Source organism: Heteronotia binoei, chromosome 2 (assembly GCF_032191835.1).
Source record: "Heteronotia binoei isolate CCM8104 ecotype False Entrance Well chromosome 2, APGP_CSIRO_Hbin_v1, whole genome shotgun sequence".
NCBI lineage: Eukaryota > Metazoa > Chordata > Lepidosauria > Squamata > Gekkonidae > Heteronotia > Heteronotia binoei.
The window spans coordinates 171,561,206-171,582,145 of record NC_083224.1 but is presented as its reverse complement, the minus strand read 5'-3'; the positions used below and the strand labels follow the sequence as shown (position 1 = coordinate 171,582,145).

The window sequence follows — 20,940 nt, the reverse complement described above, 5'->3', positions numbered from 1 at the left end:
AGGAGAAAACAGAACTGAAGGGTAGCAGCGGGCAGGGATTTCATTCCACCCGGTACAGAGAGGCACTTTCAACCAGCCTACTGCCGTCCTCAGCTCCCTAATTGGCGAGGCAAGATCTCCGAATTTGGGGGCTCTGTTCCTCGCTTCATAAGGGCTGATTTACAAGGGGTATCCGTAGCTTAATCTAAGGGCATGAAGAACACCCTTTTCACAGATGTCTAGGGCAGCGGTGGCCAACGGTAGCTATCCAGATGTTTTTTGCCTACAACTCCCATCAGCCCCAGTCAGCATGGTCAATGGCTGGGGCTGATGGGAGTTGTAGGCAAAAAAAACCTCTGGAGAGCTACTGCTGTCCACCCCTGGTCTAAGTGAATGATGACACACAAAGCTGATAAAAAATAACCAATTCCACCCTACCCCCCGCCCCAGAAACCCCATACTTTGCAAATGGAATTCTGAAAATCAGAGTGACCTGAACATAAATTCACTTAATGTAAATGCTTAATTTTAGAAGCGCAATATAAATGTTCCCCCATCCTTATCAGAGAATTTTAATTGCTTTTTCTTATTTATTTTAGCATAGATCAGAGGGGGGGGGGAAGGTGGAGAGAGAAAATGGGGGGCAAAGCATGTAGAGAGGCAGAGAACCCAGAACCTCTGAGGAGTGAAAGGCCACTCCTTTAGTACCAAGATCTTCTGAAGTAGTAGAAAGAGCCACGTCTCTCTAATGGCTACGATATTAGCAGAAACTAGTCTCACACCTCCGAGAACTATTTGCCCACTGCAGGGGCTACAAATATGCTCTTTGAACAAAAAGTCACAGTCTCAAGAGTGAATGGCAAATACTATTGCCAAGGGAGCATCCCACAGCCAGAGATCCAAATCTGAGTTCATTGTACAAGCAACGTACAACACCCCCCACCCAAACAATTAATGATCTCCTGGTCCCATTAATTACCAGTGATTTCTTGTTAGCTACCAGCTGCAAACCTCAATAAAAAAATGAGATCTGGGCAAGAACATTGGCTCCTTCGCATGCAATTAGAATTACAACGTCTTTACAGTGGCAAATAACACACCTTTTTCACAAGATCATCTGTCTTTGAAAATCAAGCCCTGGCAAAGATGGAAGAAGAGTTTAATGTTTCTGACCAGGCTCTTTGAGGAGGAGTCAACCAGTGACCAAACAATGGCCAGCATGACCTAGGGGCTGCTCCTTTGTTCACAGTATTAGTACAGTAAGGACTTAAATGAAGAAACTCACAGCTCCGCAAAGAGCACATTCAATATTCCACTTCAGCTCTATGCCACCTAAACGAGGATGGATTCTGATGCATTCTACTTAAGGAAAAAAAAAACGCTTTTAATGAGAAACATTCCCATCATAACTATATATAACATATGTATAGATAAATAAACATAAGCCTTACAATTTGGTAATATTTTTAAAGTTCTATTTTTAAACGATTAAAATCTTTTTTTTTCTCCTTTTAAAGTAACTAGAAATATTTTTCCCAATGTTCTTTAATGTAAAAAATTCTCTCTTTTTTGGTAAATTTGAAAGCTATGACTAAAGCAGCACATACATTTGAATCTCCATTTCCCCTCTCCATCCACTTCAATCTTAGTGAGAATTTGTGGGGAGGGATGACTCTTCTAACTCTTTGAAGATGCTACAAGTGGACTTATTTTTGGTGGTTCTTTTCCTGTAACTACAAAGAGAGTCACTGGTTGCTGCCTTCTGCCATGAGGAATGGTGTGGAGCGGAAGGATGCCAAAAAAGAAAAAGGAAATGAAAAACAGAATCTCAAAGAATTCTCTGCATTCGTTTGTTCTTCCAGCCAAATATGAATTAAGAAAAATATCCTCTTTTTTTTACAAGCAAGAACGCTTGTGGCCCATTGTCGTTACAGCAAAACAGTAAAAGGCTGTTGTCAAGGCCAGCTTGATTCCCCCCACTTCAGTTCTGAAATGCTTTCTTCCCTCTTTCTCCGCCGACTTCTATTTCAGGCCCACATCATCAGCACAATATCGATTACCAGCTGCAAAACCTGAAAAGTCTTTTCCTCTTTTGTACGCCAATGCAACTCAACACCAAAACTCAAAGCAGAACTTAGAAAAAAATGCTGCGTGATTTTTTTTGCACAAGGCTCTTCATTGCATTTTCATGGTATTTGCTCTTTTGCACCTGTTCTCCATTTTCACTTAAGCAACCTATCAGAAAACAACAATATAGGCAATCTCTTATCACTTGGTTTGACAAGATACACCCTTCTCTTCACCAGCAACTTTAAATGTAAAATACTGCACCGGCACAAGGAAGAGTTATCCTTGCTTGTAGGCATTGTAAATTTTTGACCCTCCTGAATAATTAGTAATAAAGGAGAACCTCTTTTTTTTTTTGCATTTTTTTGCATATAAAAATACCAAATAAGTAGACGCTAACAAACCAACCAACCATCATTCCCCCCTCCCCTCAGGAATTAACTATTTTGATATACAAATATTGCTGTGATATTAGATCAAGTGCAACGAGGCAAACAACGCGCTTTTGGGGCGAGCCACGGTCTTAGTATCTCAACTGGAAAACCAGATACTCTTTTTCTCAGCCTTGGCGCTGCGCAGAGACCAACCAGGGATTTCAAAGTGTTTAGCAAACTGGAGACGGCAACCACCAAAACATGGCTGTGAGGTTCACAGCTGCTACCCCCATTTCTTTCAGTAGCTTAGTTATTTAAATATTGTATCACCTCTAAAATACTGCTTTAAAAAAGTCTGCCTGCCTCATAATAAAATAGGCAAGGCCACGCACCTTGAAAGGGCAAGCAATTTTTTTTAAAAAGCCCTTAGATAATGTATTAATTTTTAAAAAGAAAGACACGCTAAAATAAAATGAGATAAAACACACAGGCAAGGTAGTTTCTACCAGGACAGCCACTCTTCTCAGAAAAGAATTACCTGGGAGATGGGAGGGGGGGGCGGGGTTTAGAAAGGGAGAATTAACCAGTTCTTGTCTCCACAGCTCCTACGGTGGTGTAACAACTCAGATGAATGCAGATCTAATGATCTGCACTCATTGCAACTTAAGACCAATACAGTCAGAGGAGCGGTTGCCAAGAAATAAAAAGAGCTGTTCCTCCTGGATCGCTACTGAATATATATATATATATATCTGTATATATATATATATTTAAGCCCCCCAAAAAGCTGTCAATCCCTGAATCAGAGGTTGGTTTGACCCAGTTTTTGTCCCCCCCCCAAAAAAGATAAGAAAGGGGGGGTAAGGTTATAGCACTTTGTTATCCTATCTCTTCTATTTTGGCAACATCTCGGGAACTTCTTTGTCCAGCGGTGACGTGACACAAAGCAGATCGCCAGCCTGCCATCTCAATGTGGTCTGCTTATAAGCTAAGAGGGGGTTCCGCCCCCTCCACCTTGCATTCCATCTCAATCTGGTCCAGTAGTAGACACAGATCCCTGTGCTGTCTCCCCTACAATGCCAGCTTCCTCCCGAAGCGGAGACTCTTCCTCCGTCTGCCCCCGTGAGGTGACAGTGGTCTCTGGGGAAATGCTGTGCGGCCCCTCCAGAGGCATGCAGCCTGGGTGATTCTTACGAAAGTGCTGGTTGAGGATGGCCTGGAAGGGGAAGCTCTTCCCACAGACGTGACAGTGAAAGGGTTTGTTGCCCGTGTGTTTGCGGATGTGGTACTCCAGCTGATCCTTGCGGGTGTACTTTTTGCCACACATGCGGCAAACGAAGGGCGTGATGCCCATGTGGAGTCGCATGTGCCGGTCCAGGCTGCCCTTCTGGTTGAAAGATTTGGCGCAGTAGATGCAGGTGAGACGCGGATTGTAGCGAAACCACCGTTCAGATACTTCTTGTTCGCGGAGATATTCAACATAGCCGCTCACTCCAACTATCGCAGATTCTTCCACCTAGAGCAAAAACATCACAGGTACAGGAGAAAATACAGTTAGCAAAGTTGCCTTCCTTCTTAAGCTGATGATTACGGCTGCTCAAGAGAATGCTAAGTTATCTGAGATGTAAACATGATGAGGTCTAGTGTGGGGAGACCTAGCTTTAAAGCCATGCTCTGGGGCAAGGTAGGCTTTCCTTTGCTCCTGTCTTCATTCATTCATACTAAAACAGGTTGTGGGAATGTGGCTTACAGTAAGAGGCAGGCAGATGAGCCCTAACCTCTCCTGTGATCCATTAGAATTGGCAGGTTTCTCTGCATCCTGGCTCCCTTCTGGTAGTGGGAGAAAAGTAGCTGCAGCAACAGAAAGTGGGAGGGAAGGGAGTGGGTAGGGTCTCAGTTCCCTTCACCCACTATATGCCCACTTGATGTATAAATCAAATCTCCAGCACTCCTTGTTTGATGAATGAAGTAGACGTGGGAGCAACAAAAGAGGGCTTGAGATTATATGTAGCGTTTTAAGGGTAGGGAAAAAAATCGAACACAGCATCAATTCAAACATCCACAGAAATATTCGTCACTATAGGCCAATATTCAAATGATTAAAACAGAAGTTACTGAAATATTTCAGATGTGCCCATGTCTTTTAAAAACTAGATGAATGTACTCCCTCCTCTCCCCCAAATGCCTGAAGCGATGTGGTTGCAGGGATCTTTTGGCAATGCAGAATCATGATGAAAAACCTTCATCATGATTCTACCCATGCTAACTCCTGTTGCAAAAGAAACTGGGAAAGGGGGGGGGGGGCTGTTGTGAAAAGAGAATCAGGTAACATTACCCATCCACATTTTCCTACAAGCAAGGTTTCTGTCAATGCAAGATGCTCCGCCAAACTAAGAAGAATGGACGGTGTTACCTCATTCCCCTATCTTACAATGGCCCTCTCTTCACAACGGTACCCCAAGGCATTTTGTCCACAGGACTGCCAAGACTTCAAAGCACCAGCTTTATGGAGGTCTCAGGAGAACAGTGGAAGAAGGTGGAGAATATTTGGGAACCTTGAATAGTCAACAATATAATTCCTTCTTGCCACAATCTGTTGAGAAACTGGTTTAAACGAGAGATCTCCCAGGGCCTTCACTCATATTTACATGCTCAAGCTACAGCATTTCAGGGCAAGGAAGAGCAGCCTCATCACACAGAATAAACCATGTTGAATATCATGATTTAGCTTTACTTAGTATACTTGATCTCGCTATAAATTTTTTGGCTATGCAAATGAATATAAACTCAAGGATGTGTTGTGACTGCAGAAGCTGTCTTAAATTATCTACTTAAATTGTAGTCTACTTTAAGTAATCTTAAATTGACTACTTTTCAGCACCCCACTTTTTGCACAACGCAGAGCGTGAATGTAAGAGTTTGTTCGGGACAGGCAAGATCTAGCAAGCTGTTGGGGCTCACACACAGGATGACTTCTGAGACAAAAAATTAAAACAGCTTTTAAAAGGGATTAGAAAAATAACTGAGCAGGTATCCTTTCAGAAACTACAGTTGCAAACAGACTAAAATGTAACAGAACGTCACCTTCTACAGGAGGGATCCAACAGAGAAAGCAATAGAATGCCAGCATTTATAACCTACAGCAGGGGTCCCCAACTCCCAGACTAGTACCGGTCCATGGCCTGTCAGCAACCGGGCCGTGCAGGGCCTCACTGCCTCCCCATGGCGCCTCCTACCCCCTCCATAATTCACAATTTTAAGGCTCGGGGAGGGATGGTGAAGCGCTGCCTTCCTGGGCTCTTTAAAGGCTGACACCCCACCCCCCGCCGATCATCTGATTGGTGGGAAAAACCACACCAAAGGCTGAGTTCCTATGCCCCTCTGGCATGCTCATGATCAGCACTGGGGGCAGCAACAGTGAGCAACCCACTGAAAAAGTGGTGCCGCCCTTGCCTCCTCTCCACTTCCTTCCCACGCAGAGAAAAAAAGTGGGGAGGAGGCAAAGACAGTGACACTTTTTCAGCGGGTTGCTCACTGCTGCTGCCCCCAGTGCTGATTGTGAGCACGCCAGAGGGGCACAGGAGCCCAGCGTTGGCACGGTTTTTCCCACCGATCAGCTGATCAGCGGGGTGTGTATGTATCAGCCTTTAAAGTGCTCGGGAAAGTGGTGATTCACTGCCCCTTCCCAGGGCCTTGGAGGTGGGGCGGGAGACCAAATTTGGTGCCCCCACCCTGCTGGCCCTGGGGCTGGTCCCTGGTGCCAAAAAGGTTGGGGGCCACTGACCTACAGCTTCCCAGCTGAAACCTCTCCTGCACAGCATCAAAGATCAACAGTCTCTGCAGGAAAGGGATCCTTCCTTGTCACAGGCCCTGCAGAGGAAGGCCTGTCTGCACACAGAGATAGTCACACCCCACGCCTGAAGCAATACCCATAATGGAACAGCCAACAAAGATGTGAACTCAAGGATGAGCCCTTTTAAACGAATCCCAGTACCAATTCTGCCCCCATACCTACCTAGACATCACCATCAATTAACCCAAACAATGCCACCGAAGGCTCATTTATTCGTACATTTTCTGCTTGTTTTACAATAGCTACCCAGAATCCATCTTCCTTCTCAAAGAGGTGGCCGTGTCAGTCTGTTGCAACAAAAATAAGCAGGAGCCCAGGGGCACCTTATAGAACAACATTTGATTTCCAGTGTAAGCTTCTGTGGGTTAAAGTGCCGAGAGGTGGACCGAAGCCCACAAAAGCTTATGCTTGTTAACAAGCAATAAAACCTTGTTAGTTTTCAAGATGCCACGAGACTTCTATTTATCACTGCTCTCTGATGTTATCTTGTATTGCTAAACTTCATTGCTAAACTTTTTGAACTCCCTGATCCTCCCATCCTATGTTGTGTGTTATGAATCGTTGGGCAGGACTCATGTTTGTTTTTCCAGTGGTTAAATGTACTATATACATATACATGTATGTATTTGAATGAATGAATGAATGAACTTTATTAGTCATAGACCAATATAAAAACTATAACACATCATATAAAACCCTCCTAAAATACCTAAGATAGTATAAAATACCCTCCTAAAAAAACATAAAATACAATAAAATACATAAACATTTCCCCACCTATACAATCCAAGATAACTAGAATATAATTGAACCAATTTTAAAATTCAAGTCAGTTCCAATTTATATAAATCCTTTAAATCAGAGTATATAAAAACATTTATAAACTAAAATTCCAAGAGATCATACAAGACATGCAGTTTCTTGCTTCTTAGTATGGAACTTCACAAGATAATGGCAAAATTTGGCTATCTGTCTAGAGATAGTTGGACTTGCATCCACCAAAAGTTTCTCCAAACATGCCTCGTCCGCGTCTGCCATTGGTTTAACTACAAACGGGGAAACAAACCTATCCCTCTGTACCTGGTGGAAAGGGCATCGAAAAAACATATGAGTCATCGACTCCACCTCTCCCATAGCACAAGGACAGCGTCGGTCTTCATACGGGACTTTTCTATATTTCCCTTCTAGCACCTTTGAGGGCATGGCTGCGCATCGAGCCAACGTAAAGGCTCTTCTGTGGGCTGGTACCTCCAAATAAAAAAAGTACTTGGCCGTCCTCATAACATATTTGGTCTCAGTAGCTGCTAAAAAAGAGGGGGCCTGTTCTAGATCCCTTTGTCTCTCTATATCGCAGATTCTTTGTTTGATAATACTTTTTGCTTTGGCATAGCTCTGCGCCAAGAGGTTTTCAAGTGAGAATCCTATACTTTCTAAGTTGCTTCTGACCAATTGCAGCCACCTTGGCCTATAGGGGTCTTGAGTTATTAAAGGGAAGAGGCCTTTTTTGTTTTTATGGATCCTTAGCCATTGACATGCCGAAGATAACATAATTCTGGCCTCAATTCTCATTTGCCCAGTTTCTAAACGCAAAAGGGCATTTGACACACCTGGCGGAAGCTGCAAAACGTTACGAAGAAATTTAGATTGCACTTTCTCGAGAGCCTTCAGTTTTTTAGCCGAAGTGCCCAGGTTAATACCATAGAGCAATTGTGTTAACACTTTGTATTGGAACAGTTTCAGTGCTGCCAGAACATAGAAGGCCCCCTTAGAGCGAAAAAATCTCAGGATAGCGTACATTGTTTTCTCAGCTTTCTCCACCCTCATATTACAATGTTCAGTATAGGCACCTGTATTTTGAATTACCATTCCCAAATAAGTAAATTTTGTTACTTGTTCTATTTTCTTCCCTTTCATAGTCCAATACCTCTTCTTGGCTTTTTTGCCAAATGCCATCACTTTTGTTTTTTCAAAGTTTATTACCAACCGTTGTATACACACATACGCATATATATATAAACTTCTGAGAAAAATGAAGCAAGGAAAACCCACCTGGGAACTAGGTTGCTTCGGTTCATCCATACGCCATGGAGACTCGCTTTTTGACCTGTACCGCTCGTTTACAGTAACCACACTACCAGAAGGGCTAAATCTAAAGATGAAAACAGAAATAAATGGCTAGTTATGCTATATAACTAAAAAAAAGATGAGCAACAATGCAACTGCCTCACCATAACTTGGCAATAATATAGTGAGTGGGACAGAACGTGGAGCAGATTATATATTTTGGGGCAAAATGTTTCTAGATTGAAAATGAATGCAAACTAGCATAAAACAAGAAACCCTGAAGTATACCCAGGACCATGGGTGGCCAAACTGTGGTTTGGGAGCCACATGTGGCCTTTTCACATGTATGGTGTGGCTCTTGAAGCCCTCAAAGCCCCGTCAGCCAGCTTGGAGAAGGCATTTGTCTCTTTAAATCACTTGGCCAAGCCAAGCCAGCTGGTGGCTCCGAGAACACATTCGAAGTTAGTTGCTTTCTTTCTACTTCTCCCTCCCTCTCCAACTATTTTCTTTCTTTCTTTCTTTTCTTCCTTCTCTCAGACATCTGACATTCATGTCTTATGGCTCTCAAGCATCTAACAAAGTTTGGCCACCCCTGGCCAAGACAATCTATGATACAAATCAGTTTCTTGGGACAAGGACATGATTTAGAAGGAGATCAGAGGATTAGCTGCTTTAGGGCAATCCAACTAAACAAAAGGTTCAGAGACACCAAATACTGAGAAACCCTTGTAGAGAAATTAATTCAGGGTAGAATTGCTCTCGAAGCACTTTCAGACTGCTTTAAACTCTGCTATGTTTTACCATGATAATTTGAGCCATAGCTAGTGACCAGGTGACAAAACAGGAAGCATGGCTTCAAGTTACGCTTGCATTAATTATGGTTCGGCATGAGGCATGGCCCAAACAGGTGTTCAAGTGATGTTGTGTGTTTGTGTGTAGTGGGGAGAGAACCAGGATTAAGCTAGTTCAGGTTTTTAACATGTATTATGTTCTTAATCCACGTACTGTATACTCCACAAGACATATACTCAAAAAACCCTCCGGATCAGCAGGCTACCTAACAAATACAAAGAGATAAACCGGAAGAAAACATTGGTTTACACCAAATGCAGTGAAGATCAATAAATAAACACTAGTACAGAAGTGGCCAGCAGGTGTAGTGGTTAGTGTCAAAGTAGAATGTGGGAATCCCAGCTTCAAATACCTATTCTACATGGAAGCTGGTTGAGTGAGCCTTAAGATACCCACAGCTCAAACAGAGTTGTTGTGAGGATGAAATGGAGAGAAGGGAAGAATATTGTAAGCCAGTTGAATCCACTGGGGAGAAAAACAGGATATAAATGAAGTATGTAAATAAAAGCATAACAACATGCATACTGAAAGTCTCAGGCTCTTACTCTACAAACTGATCTACCCCAAAATTTCTCATATCCATTCTTTTAAAGCAGTGGATCCCAACTTTTTTGGCACCAGGGGCTAGTTTCGTGGAAGACTAATTTTCCACTGACCAGGGGTGTGTGTGGCACCACCCAAGGCTGCCCCCACACCTGTGCCCCAACCCTGCCCCCATGGGGGTCTTTACATGGGGGGGAGACTGGGGGGGGTGTCTGCCGCCTCCCCATAGCTGGCCAGGCAGCAGGAGGCCAATCTGCCTCCCCCTCCCATGTAAAGACCCCCACTGCTCAGCTGATTAGAGAGGGTCTATAAATGAGCTGTCCCTTCCACCCACCCAGGACCTGGGCAGATGAAAGAGGCGGTGTGGCCTCGCTCTGAGGCTGCCTCCCATGGGGGAGGCAGCTTTGGAGCGAGGCCGCACCGCCTCTTTCGTCCACCCAGGTCCTGGGTGGGGGCGGTGCAGCACCTCTGCAGCCGGTTGCTATCAAGCCAGGGACTGGTACCAGTTCGTGGTCCAGTGGTTGGAGACCCCTGTTTAAAAGGAAGACAAACATTCTATTCCAAAAAACCAACCCCCTCCCTGGCATACAGATCTGGCCAGATCTCTTTCTGACTGCCAAGAATACCTACTGAAGAGTCCCGTATCTGAACTTCCTTCTAAGGAGGGATGGAATCCCACCACTATACCCTGAGAGCCAAGATCAATTTTTGGTATCTTCTGCTATCAAATCCCCTACCCAACAACCTCATCATTCCTTTTGTCAAGTCCTACACTCTCCTGTTATCTTTCCTAGGGTTACCACTCTTGGAATTAGGCAGCTTCGAGAGGGGATTGGATAAATATATAGAGCTGAGGTCCATCAGTGGCTGTTAGTCACAAGGTATAGATGGAACTCTCGGTCTGGGCACATGATGCTCTTTATCCTTGGTTCCTGGGAGGCAGCAGTGGGAGGACTTCTAGTGTCTTGGCCTCACTGGTGGACCTCCTGATAGCACCTGGGATTTTTGTCTACTGTGTGACACAGAGTGTTGGACTGGATCGCCCACTGGCCTGATCCCACATGGCTTCTCTTATGTTATTATGTGCAGTCTCAAAATGGAGGCAACTCACCTCTCAATCTCAGTGCTGGTTGGCCTGGCCACTTTTGCTCCTGATGACCCTAGGGTGTAACTTTCCTGTCCCACTGACCCATGGCCTGTGGTATCAATCACCATGGCAGTGACCTCCTCGGCGCTGCTGCCGTCTTCTCCCGATGGCTGATTCTCTGTCCCTAGCCACTCTTCCAGGTTTTCTGTTTTGATCCGTACAGCTCCAAGGACTTTAACGTCGTCATCCCCCTGCCCGCCATGATCAGCCATTTCTGTTTCCACATACCATTGTCCTGCCCTATTAATCCTCAGTATGGGCTCCCTGCTTTCCACGTCTGAACTCTGTTCTATGATCTGAGGGCTTGTAGATTCCTCAGGAGGACTAAGTTCCCGAATGTCCAGCACTGTGCTGACCTGGCCCATCCGGCTCCCTTTCGGAGTGCTGTGGTGGGGGCTCAGAGAATGATTCAGGGATGGGGAAGACCGGTGAGATTCTGGAGGCCTTTCTGAATGCTTTGCCCTGGTTTGGCTCAGTTCTGCTTCGACCTCGGCAATGTTGATTTTGAAATGAATGCCCTCCAAAATCTGCGTGCACTTGTCTATAATGTGCTGCATTTGCAGGAAGCTGGCCGCAGTCAGATAGCTTATGATGTCAGCCAGCTGGAGGCAAATCCGGCCAGTGTAACAAAAAGAGAGGAGCTGCTCAAACACAGTAGGGTTCTTGATGACGGAAATGGAGACTGTGCTCATCTCATTCAGCGACATGTGGTCTCGGAAGTAAGGCGAGCTAGCAGCCAGCACTACCTTGTGAGCCCGGAAGGCCTGACCCTGCACGTTGACCACAATGTCGCACAGCCGACCCTGCATGCGCAGCTGGTTGAGGTGGCTCAGGACAGAGTTGCTGAAGTCGGGAATCTCCAGCTGAATGTTCCCACTTTTCTCCATGACGGCCCCAGCGGCAGGTGGAGCTACCCTGACAAAGAGAAACGCCACCACAGATAATGTTAGAATAGAATCTACCTTTATGGGGCCTCCCATATTACGTGAAGAAAACAGGGTCCAAAAACACATGATGTCTTTTCAGATATGAATAGGATTCAAAGGGCATTTAGTTCTTCAGATGTACAAATGACCCTTAGAAGACCTGTTGCTCACAATAAGTTGCACTACACTACACAGAAAAAAAAAACAGCTATAAAGAAGAGTAGCTAAATATTACACCTGAATTCACAAAAGCCCCCTCCACCAAAGAACCTGGCCATTTAGCAGCATATAAAGTCTGAATTTGAGACATTTATAAACCCACTCTTCTTCCAGATAACTGGAACTTGAGGTGTGCAACTAAGATGCACTGCAAATTTACCACATTTTTAAAACAAACAACAAAGAAAAAGTTTAACCTTTCCATCTTACAAACAAACACAAGACTTGAACGCAAATAAAAACATCTAGATAGGCTAACTTAAAACAAGGTCTTCCCTGCAGGCATAAATTCCCCAGTACAGCTACTCTTTCAGCCATAAAGAGTGCCTTCCAGGCTCATAAGGTAAAGAGTGCCAAAACCTGGTTCTGTTGCCAGCATAGTATTAACCATCCTCTCCCGAAGCAGTTTCACATGCCAATTATACCATTGGCTAACAAGGTAACAATTTGACAAGGATGGCTTTTACAATTAACAATCAGGGCTTCATTCCTCAGAAGAAGCACCTGGAAGGAGTTCTTCCAGTTCAGCCTTTTACAGACTACAGAACTGCTAGCCTCCTTCCAACACTTACAGCATTTAAAGAGAAGGGACAATTAAACCTGATCATCCCGCTGGAGATGCCAGGGGTTGGACCTGAGACCTTCTGCATGCAAAGCAGAGGCTCTTCCACTGAGCCCCAATCCCACCCCAGTCCATTTGGGACATCTCCTGCTCCGCCTTGGTGATGAAAATGGAGGTTGCAAACTTGAAACACCTTTCAAAGAGGCATGCTCAGAACCAGTGTTCCCTCTAAGCTGAGTTAGCGTGAGCTAGCTCACAGATTTTTAGCCTCCAGCTCACACATTCTTGTCTTAGCTCAGAAAGGATGATCCCCAGAGCACAATAATTTATGCAGTAGCTCACAACTTTAATACCAGTAGCTCACAAAGTAGAATTTCTGCTCACAAGACTCTGCAACTTAGAGGGAACATTGCTCAGAACCCATTTCTGGTAGACAGTGCAAGACTAAGAACAGTTTCCTGAATGTGAGTCCCACTGAATAGATCCGAGTAGGATTCTGAGTAGACCTGCTTAGGATGGCAGTATGGCATTAGGGTGGATGATAAGCAGAATGTAAAGAGTACAGTTCAGGTTAACAATATCTGTCCTGTGAAGTTTGGCCACTGGGGAGACCACCAAGTATTAGAAATTAATCACTGCATTCAGCGTCGAATGCAGCCACAACTGCATTCACAATGGTAGCCACAAAGACTAGTCATTAAACCAACAGTCACCGAATTATTTATGTCATGGTTTTTCAGTCCATCCCATGAACATGAAGGGAAGAAGCAACATTCAAACCAGAGCTCTAGAATGAACTATCATGGTGACAATGCCCTTGGGAAAAACATTACAAAGTGAATGGGTTAAGCAGCTGGGCAAGGGGAAAAAAAGACTTAATGTTATATTTTTATAGTTTACAATCCAATACCGTAGCATAAATTAGCATTTTGCACACTCTGTGTTCTGTTACAGCTGGTAAGATAAATCAGGAACACCTAAACAGTCTTGAAAGGTTTCTTTTAAAAGATGGGGTTTAAACGGTCTCAAACTAATGAAACATGAAGACTTGACTAGGTTTTAAACAGTCCAAAATTGATTTGATTTGAAAATCAGGTAGTAACCAGGGTTGATGGAATTATTTCTATAATAAGATTTCCTCAGACAAATCATGTGTAGCTAGACTTACGTGAAACTAGGTTCACGGGGCTGAATCTAAAGGCTGCAGATTACACTTTCGACCAACACAAGGATTTAATTTCCAAGTTTCACAGTGGAGCAGATTTATGTTTTTTAATTCACGCCTCCTTTAACTGCCACCCATTCTTCAATGATCCTAATAGCTGACTCTCACACGCTGTTTTATTGGCTAGCCCTCAATTCCTGTAAGCGGCTACAACAGGAGAATGGAAGTTCTGTCATTCCTATTTAAGGCTTACAGTGAGCAGCTCCCAGGTCTGTGAGCAAAACAGTCCCAAAGATGAAATCACAACAACAAAACATCAGAAAAAAGGGTAAGAGGGAAGTGAGTTGAGCAACTGCACAAGTTTACCAACAGGATGAGGAAACCAGTGCATACAGCTCCAAACAAAACAGGTTAACGTTCTGTGGTGGGAGGTGCCATCAAGTCACAGCTGACTTACGAGAACCCATAGGGTTTTCAAGGCAAGACACATTAGGAGTTGGTTTGCCATTGCTTGCTGTACGTCAGGTATTCCTTGAAGGTCTCCCATTCAAATACTAACCAGGCTAACCCTGCTTAGCTTCCAAGATCAGGCTAGGTCAGGGCTAACTTATTTTAACATATGTTAAAAATACAAAATCTGTCCTAAAGGTAAGAAAGCCAGTGGGGGAATGGCTGGCTATGCAAAGTAGGCCTAGCACAGGTGTGGGGTCAGTTCAGTGAGCTCCTGGGTATCAGTGAACAAGTTCATATCCTTGAGACTAAAGTACCTGACCTGGAGAAGCAGAGAGGTCACAGATGAAACTTTCAGGGATTGGCTAGAAGTACCCTGCTCTCATGGCAACTTCTTCATTGTCAGGGAGGATGAAAGAACTTGAGGTTGGAGGAGACTGGACTAAAGGGGGGTGGGGGGGTGGAGAGACTGATTCTTCAAAGAAACCCAGATCAAGAACCAGTATCCTCTCATACCATGGATATCCGGGAAGTAGGGTGCAGGGCTCTTGGTAGTGAGAGCTTCAGGCTTTAAGACAGTACAGAGAATGGTGTACTATGGGTGTTTTACCCTGATGGTGACTTGTCCCCCTAGGGTGAAGGCTGCAGATGCTATTCTAGATTGGCTGGTAACAATATTCCCTCTAAACTGTGAAGTCTTGTGACCAAAAATTCTACTTTATGAGCTACTGGCATTAGAGTTATGAGCTACTTAGTTTGCTCTAGAATAATGGGTATTTCAGATAAATGATGAAATGGGCAAAAGTCAACATATCTATTCCTGGATATTATGTTAGGGGTGGCATACTTCTATGTCAAAGAAATTAATAGAATCCAATGCACACTTAGCCAGAATAGACTCACTCTCTCTTTTCTTTTTATTAAATAAATAGACTCTCTCTTAGTAGTATTATGGGTGAAAATACTAGGATCAAAAGATGTCTTAACACTGGAGGATGCACAATCATTTGGCTGACTGAAACTGAGGGTGATCCTGAAATGGAAAAAGAATTAAGGCAGGCAACAAGAGGAGAATGTTGTGTAATAATGGGCCGCTTAACAATATTTGAATTGACCGGGTTGATGTGCACTCGTATCATGGAAAAAAGAGACATAATGCTTAGATAATTGGTCCATAATGTTTAGATAATTGGTCAACAGGACTGACTAGAGGCAAGATGACCCTGGACTTGGTCCTAAGTGGTGCTGAGGACCTGGTCTGAGATGGAGGTGTTTACCAACTGAGAAGAGCGATTGCAGTGTTACTGAACTAAGCATTTAAGTGAATTGGAGGTCTTCAGAGAAGTACACATCCAGTTTGATTTTAGAAGAGTAAACTTGTGCAAAATGAGGGACTTACTTACATGGAAGCTGAAAAAAGGTCAAATGCCTTTAGAGCAGTCGGAAGTTATATCCACAATAAAGAAAATGTACACCACCGGGTAGGCAAGATAGTGCCATAACTAAGCCTCTGCTAGCAGAATGTGTCCAGCCATGCAGTTCTTCTGATGAAAGAACATTTCCATTTATGAAAGAGGGGGCAGCAATTTCTGATGAGTTCCCCCATCCACTGTAGATCTCATCTATGAGTCCCTATACTGTTCTCCTGAGAGTCCACTGACACAAAGGAACAAAATTATGAGAGGCTCAGTGGGCGGCTGCAGCAAGAAGGATTAAGTGGAAAAGCTTATATTCTGAATAAAACTTAGTTGGTCTTAAAGGTGAACTTGTCTACTGCTTTGTTATACTGGAAAAGTCCTGCTCTATGTTGAGCTCAAATCAAAGTAAATTACTTTTGCTATGCTTTCTGCTGATAAGGTGAAGAAGTCTATACATAGTTCTAGGACCAGAAATCAAAAAAAGAATTTACTGTGTAGAACAATACTATGTCGAAATCTGGCACCCATCCACAAGAACAAAGATACTCAAGCAGACAAGGCAACTACAACAGGGGACATTGCTGATACATCATATAGTGATGTAATAGTGCACAGTAAGGGCAGAATAGCAATAAGGAGAAATTGTCTAACATGGGCAGGGAAGGATCAAATTCTTCATTTGTTCTTCCTGTTTCCCTAAAGCCATTCCTTCTTTCTACACTATTCTCTAATGTGACAGAACCGACAAATTAATCCCTTGAACAAATATCTATATAGACATACAAGCACATATTCACGCTCACACAGCCAAAAGAAGTTATGAAACAATAATCAGATGTATTCATAATTAGCCACAAGAACTGGCTTTAAAGTATTTCCTAACGTCACGTAGTAATAGGACTGGTCTGATTACACATTTTGCTTCAACTGAATTCTTGGCAGGATAGATCTCCTGCAAGTTATACCGATTCTGAAAATCTTTCCCAAAATGATATCCCAGAAAAGGTCTGATTCAGAGTATCTGTATCTGGAACAGCTTCCCTTGACAGAGCACTGAGGCTGTTACAACAAGTGCCAAGGAAGGACAGCCTGTAACAACTAGAGAAGAACCTCACAATACAGATCTGGCACTGATGACAGACTGTATTGTGTTTACTCCTGCTAACACAACACCATAATGCGAGTTCCTCAATCTTTCCAATTCATCTTGCATTCCAAGATGTGACATGAAATCCACTTTTATTGTCTCCTCTTTCTGTTCAGCACAAATAGCCTGGCTTAGCCTGGGCTCCTCCCAGGTTGGGTGACAAGCAGGGTTAGCCATGGCTAGTACTTGGTAAGGGAATCCACTGAGGAAGAGCAAGGCTGATATGCAGAGGAAAGCAACAGCAAAACACTTCTGCTTGTCCTTGCCTGGAGTGCCCCATGGACAGGGTCGCCATGAGTCAGAACTCAACATGGCATGTTCTTCTCCTCTTCCTATGACACCCAGAAACAACTGAAGTTGTCTTTTGTACAGAAGGGAGCATTTGCTAGAATTAACTTATCACAAAGAGGAACGAAAAGCAACACCTGCCCATCTTCTATATAATTACTACAGGCAATAATATACCTATAACTATAAACTAGTAATAGCTATAATTGTTAAAGTCAGAAAAGCTCGTCCTTTGCCTCTGTCAACACATCTTCCTCCTTTTTGGGGGGAGGGACGGGTGGAAATAAAAAAATAGAGTAATCAGTGTGACCCACTTTTTTTGGGGGGGGGGGAGATGCATTGTGTGTGCATGCATGTGTGCTTGTAAGTCATGGTGACTTCTGGCGATCCCTACTGGGGTAGGAAGACTTTCAAAGAAGTGGCTTGATACAGCCTGCCTCTAACTCTCAGTCCTGGTATTCCATGGAGGTCTCCCATCCAAGTACTTATCCGGGTCAGCCCTGCTTAGGCTTCCAAGATCTGATGAGATCAGGCTTGCCTGGGCTATCCAGGTGAAGGCAGCAAGACCCACTTTTGACTTCTGGCAGAAGCATGTCCTACTTATAAAACTCAATTCCCCAGCTGAAGGCCAATGATTTGGGCAATGCATAATTTCAGCACTGTATTCTTCCATAACAAATTAAACACCCATTTTTTTAAAAAAAACCCTAAAATTCATGTTATGCTTCTTACAGTCAAAAATCACCTGACTCGTCTTGTATAAGAGAGGCAAATATTCAGCAGGATTCCCATTGTTTGGGTACTACTAATTTCTTTTCTTTCTAGGTTACTTCTACACAGAGGTTTTGTTTCAGTTTGGCATCCAAACTGGAGATTTTTTAAGCATCCATATGACATTTTCCCCTAATGGTCCACTTTTTACTTTTTCCTCTGCTTTGATGCAATATTTCCCAAACCTAGTTTATCATTGTGTTTTTTGAAAGATGGCCTAGGCACATTGTGTGAATGGGAAGATGTGCATATTTATCGTACCACCAACACTGGTGTTATTTCCCTCAACTCAGCCCCCATTTTCCTGTGCCAACTGAGGGCTTTTGTTAAAAAAAAATCAGCACTTGCTAGGTTGTTACAGCACAATAACTTTGCAATGATCTATTACCATGATCTACTAACTCCTCTAAACTCCCAGCTTGCTGATTAAAAACAGTTGAGGGAAGGGAAAACTATAGTGAGGATCGGGGTGGCCAATCTGCAGCTCAGGAGCCACATGTGGCTCTTTCATACATATTGTGTGGCTTTCGAAACCCCCACAGCCCTATCAGCCAGCTTGGAAAAGGCATTTCTCTCTTTAAATCCCTTCTCAAACCCAAGCCAGTCAGTGGCTGGGAGAATGCATTTAAAGTTGCTTTCTTTCCACCTCTTCCTTCCCCATCTATTTGCCTTCCTTCCTTCTCTCGAACATCTAACATTCATGTCTCATGGCTCTCAAATATCTAAGTTATTCTATGCGGTTCTTATGTTAAGCAAGTCTGGCAACCCCTGCTGTGGATACTATGTTGCTGTTATGAATGCTTCTCAATACACAACAGCAATGAGAACTGCTGTCATGTGGAAACACCCTGAACTTGAAACAGGAGTCAACTGATTATGTGCTGTGTTATGTATTGCACTGCCCATATGGAAGCACAGCCTAGTCATAACTCAGTGGCTCAAAAATCACTTCACTGTTAACCACACCACCTGTATCTCTTCTGTGCACTGTTTCTCGATGTGGTATGGGACCCATATTTCCAGAAAGCGGACAAGGCCCTTGCATGAAGGGGTTCTGGTTGGCAGGTAGTTCCCACCTTGAAACAGCCACTGCCAAGGGAATGGCTAAGCTACAAGCCTCTTTGAGGTACAGAACTCATGCCAGAGATGAAAGTAAATGTGGCTCTTTTGACTGACAGTAATTACAAATGTGGCTCTTTGCAAACCATGGAGGTAGTACTAATGGTCTAGCCATTAGTGGTGTGATCCAGGAAAGAAAAAATGGGCAAAGCAACTAAAGCAGGAATCAGGTATCAAATATTGCAAATGGAATAGAAAGATACAGTTGTACAAACTGCCTTTCTACATATTTTAACAGCATGGATAAGACAGTGGAAACAATGGTGGGAGGCCAGCTCCTTAGTACCATCTTTCCTTTCAGCATACATAATTCCCAATACAGAAAGAAACAGCTAATCTATAGTCACAGTGGGGAAAACCTGTTAAGAGTGTGTACATAATACCCAAAGTAGGGAGTCTTGAGCATATGCTGCTAAAAACTGCAGAAGTATCAGACATGGAAAAACTGAGAGGGCTTTTACTTGATGCTGTGTGCAGCGCTAAGAAAACTACAAAGATCCACTACTTTTCAATTAATTGTTACATACAAGCCCTGTCCTGATTGCATCAGGTCTCAGTAAGTAGGGTCTGCTCTCAGTAGTTCTTGGATGGGAGACCACCAAGGAAGCCCAGAGAAAAGCAATGACAAACCACTTTGCCTGGAAAACTCATGGGATTGCTGTCAGTCAGCTATGAAGTGTGACTTAACACTTTTTCACCACCACTGCCACATAGAAAGGTAACAAGACAGTATCTTTGTACTGGAAACTTTTTTCTTGGAGATCACAGAGCCTGTTAAGTACTTAATTTTTAAAAACTTGTTCAGTTCCAGAGTGTTTAAAACAATTAAAGCAATCTTAAAACACACACCACAGACTCCATACCCTATTCCCTTATTTTATTTAGGGAATTTAAGACCTGCTGGATTTACTCTCATCTGTAGTCTACTGTTGCTCCCATGCTTCTGTTTGAAAGTCTTGTTCCAGCTCATATACAATATGAACACTGAAGACCCAACAGGATTAAGGCTTCAGCCCTACGCAAACACAGATAGAGACAAGCCTCCTTAAAACTCAGTGGAGTTTACTTGAAAGTAAACTGGACTGTATAATAGTATTAAAAGCCGCTCCCACCATTCCCTGTCTCTCTTGTCCCACCCTTCCTCCAGAGTCTCCTCACTTAAACAAGCGCCACACACTCACGCGCACACACCCTACCCCTTCCCTAATACCTCACATTCCAAGCCCCTCAACACATAGACCTAGAGGAACACTGGGCGTCTGAAAAGAAAAACTGCCCCCAAACACGAAAAAAATCGAAATAATAACGAGGAAAGGGTGGGCACAAAGACGTTCTTTCCAAGGGACAGCTTGCAAATATATTCTTTACGGAGCAGGGAGGAAAAAAAAGAACATTGACAGCTTTCTCCGGGCTATGGAAAGAGAACAAAATTGTTGAAGGGGATTCAGAATTTCGAGAAGCACTTTCCCCAGGAATAAAAAAAACCAGATTTTAGGGAGCAGTGTTTCTTGCCCCCAGGAAAAAAAAAGTGGGGCTAGAAACTGGAGGTTGGAGGGGAGTCTCCCCCCACCTGGGGGATACTTCCGACCCCACCTGGCAAGATTTTGAGGCGCGAGGAGAGGGTGAAGGGACCGCGCGAGCCACTTTCTGAGCCGTTCTGCCTTTCCCGAGGGGACCGAAATATACCGACTACATACCTCCTGGGGGGGTGGGACGAGCCCGAACACCCTTCCGGAAGCGAAATCCCCAGAACGAGCCCCGCCCCGGAAGAACATCCCCCAATTCCCCCCATCACTGATTGACTACTCTTTCCCCCGCGGTAGCAAAACGGTCTTCGCGTCAGGTGGCCACACCCATAGGAATGAGCCCGCCATCGGGAGGCCAGGGCAGAGCCAGGCAAGCCCACTGCGCCTGCGCAAAAGGAAAAGCATCGTTTTTGTTAAAAAAAATCCAGGGGCGGGGAAAAGGCAGAGGAGATGCAAATAGCACGGCCCAG

At 43.9% G+C, this 20,940-nt stretch overlaps 1 protein-coding gene across 1 annotated transcript; it reads right to left on the bottom strand.

The window, feature by feature from the left end:
• Window positions 1-1,342: 1,342 nt before the first annotated feature.
• ZBTB37 (zinc finger and BTB domain containing 37) lies at window positions 1,343-20,834 on the bottom strand. The gene is made up of 4 exons (XM_060232460.1): window positions 20,642-20,834; window positions 10,844-11,794; window positions 8,323-8,422; window positions 1,343-3,936 (listed from the first exon to the last, which is right to left on the bottom strand). The coding sequence occupies exons 1-4, from the start codon at window positions 20,734-20,736 to the stop codon at window positions 3,448-3,450; spliced, it is 1,635 nt and encodes a 544-aa protein (XP_060088443.1). The 5' UTR covers window positions 20,737-20,834; the 3' UTR covers window positions 1,343-3,447.
• Between the last annotated feature and the right edge of the window lie 106 nt (window positions 20,835-20,940).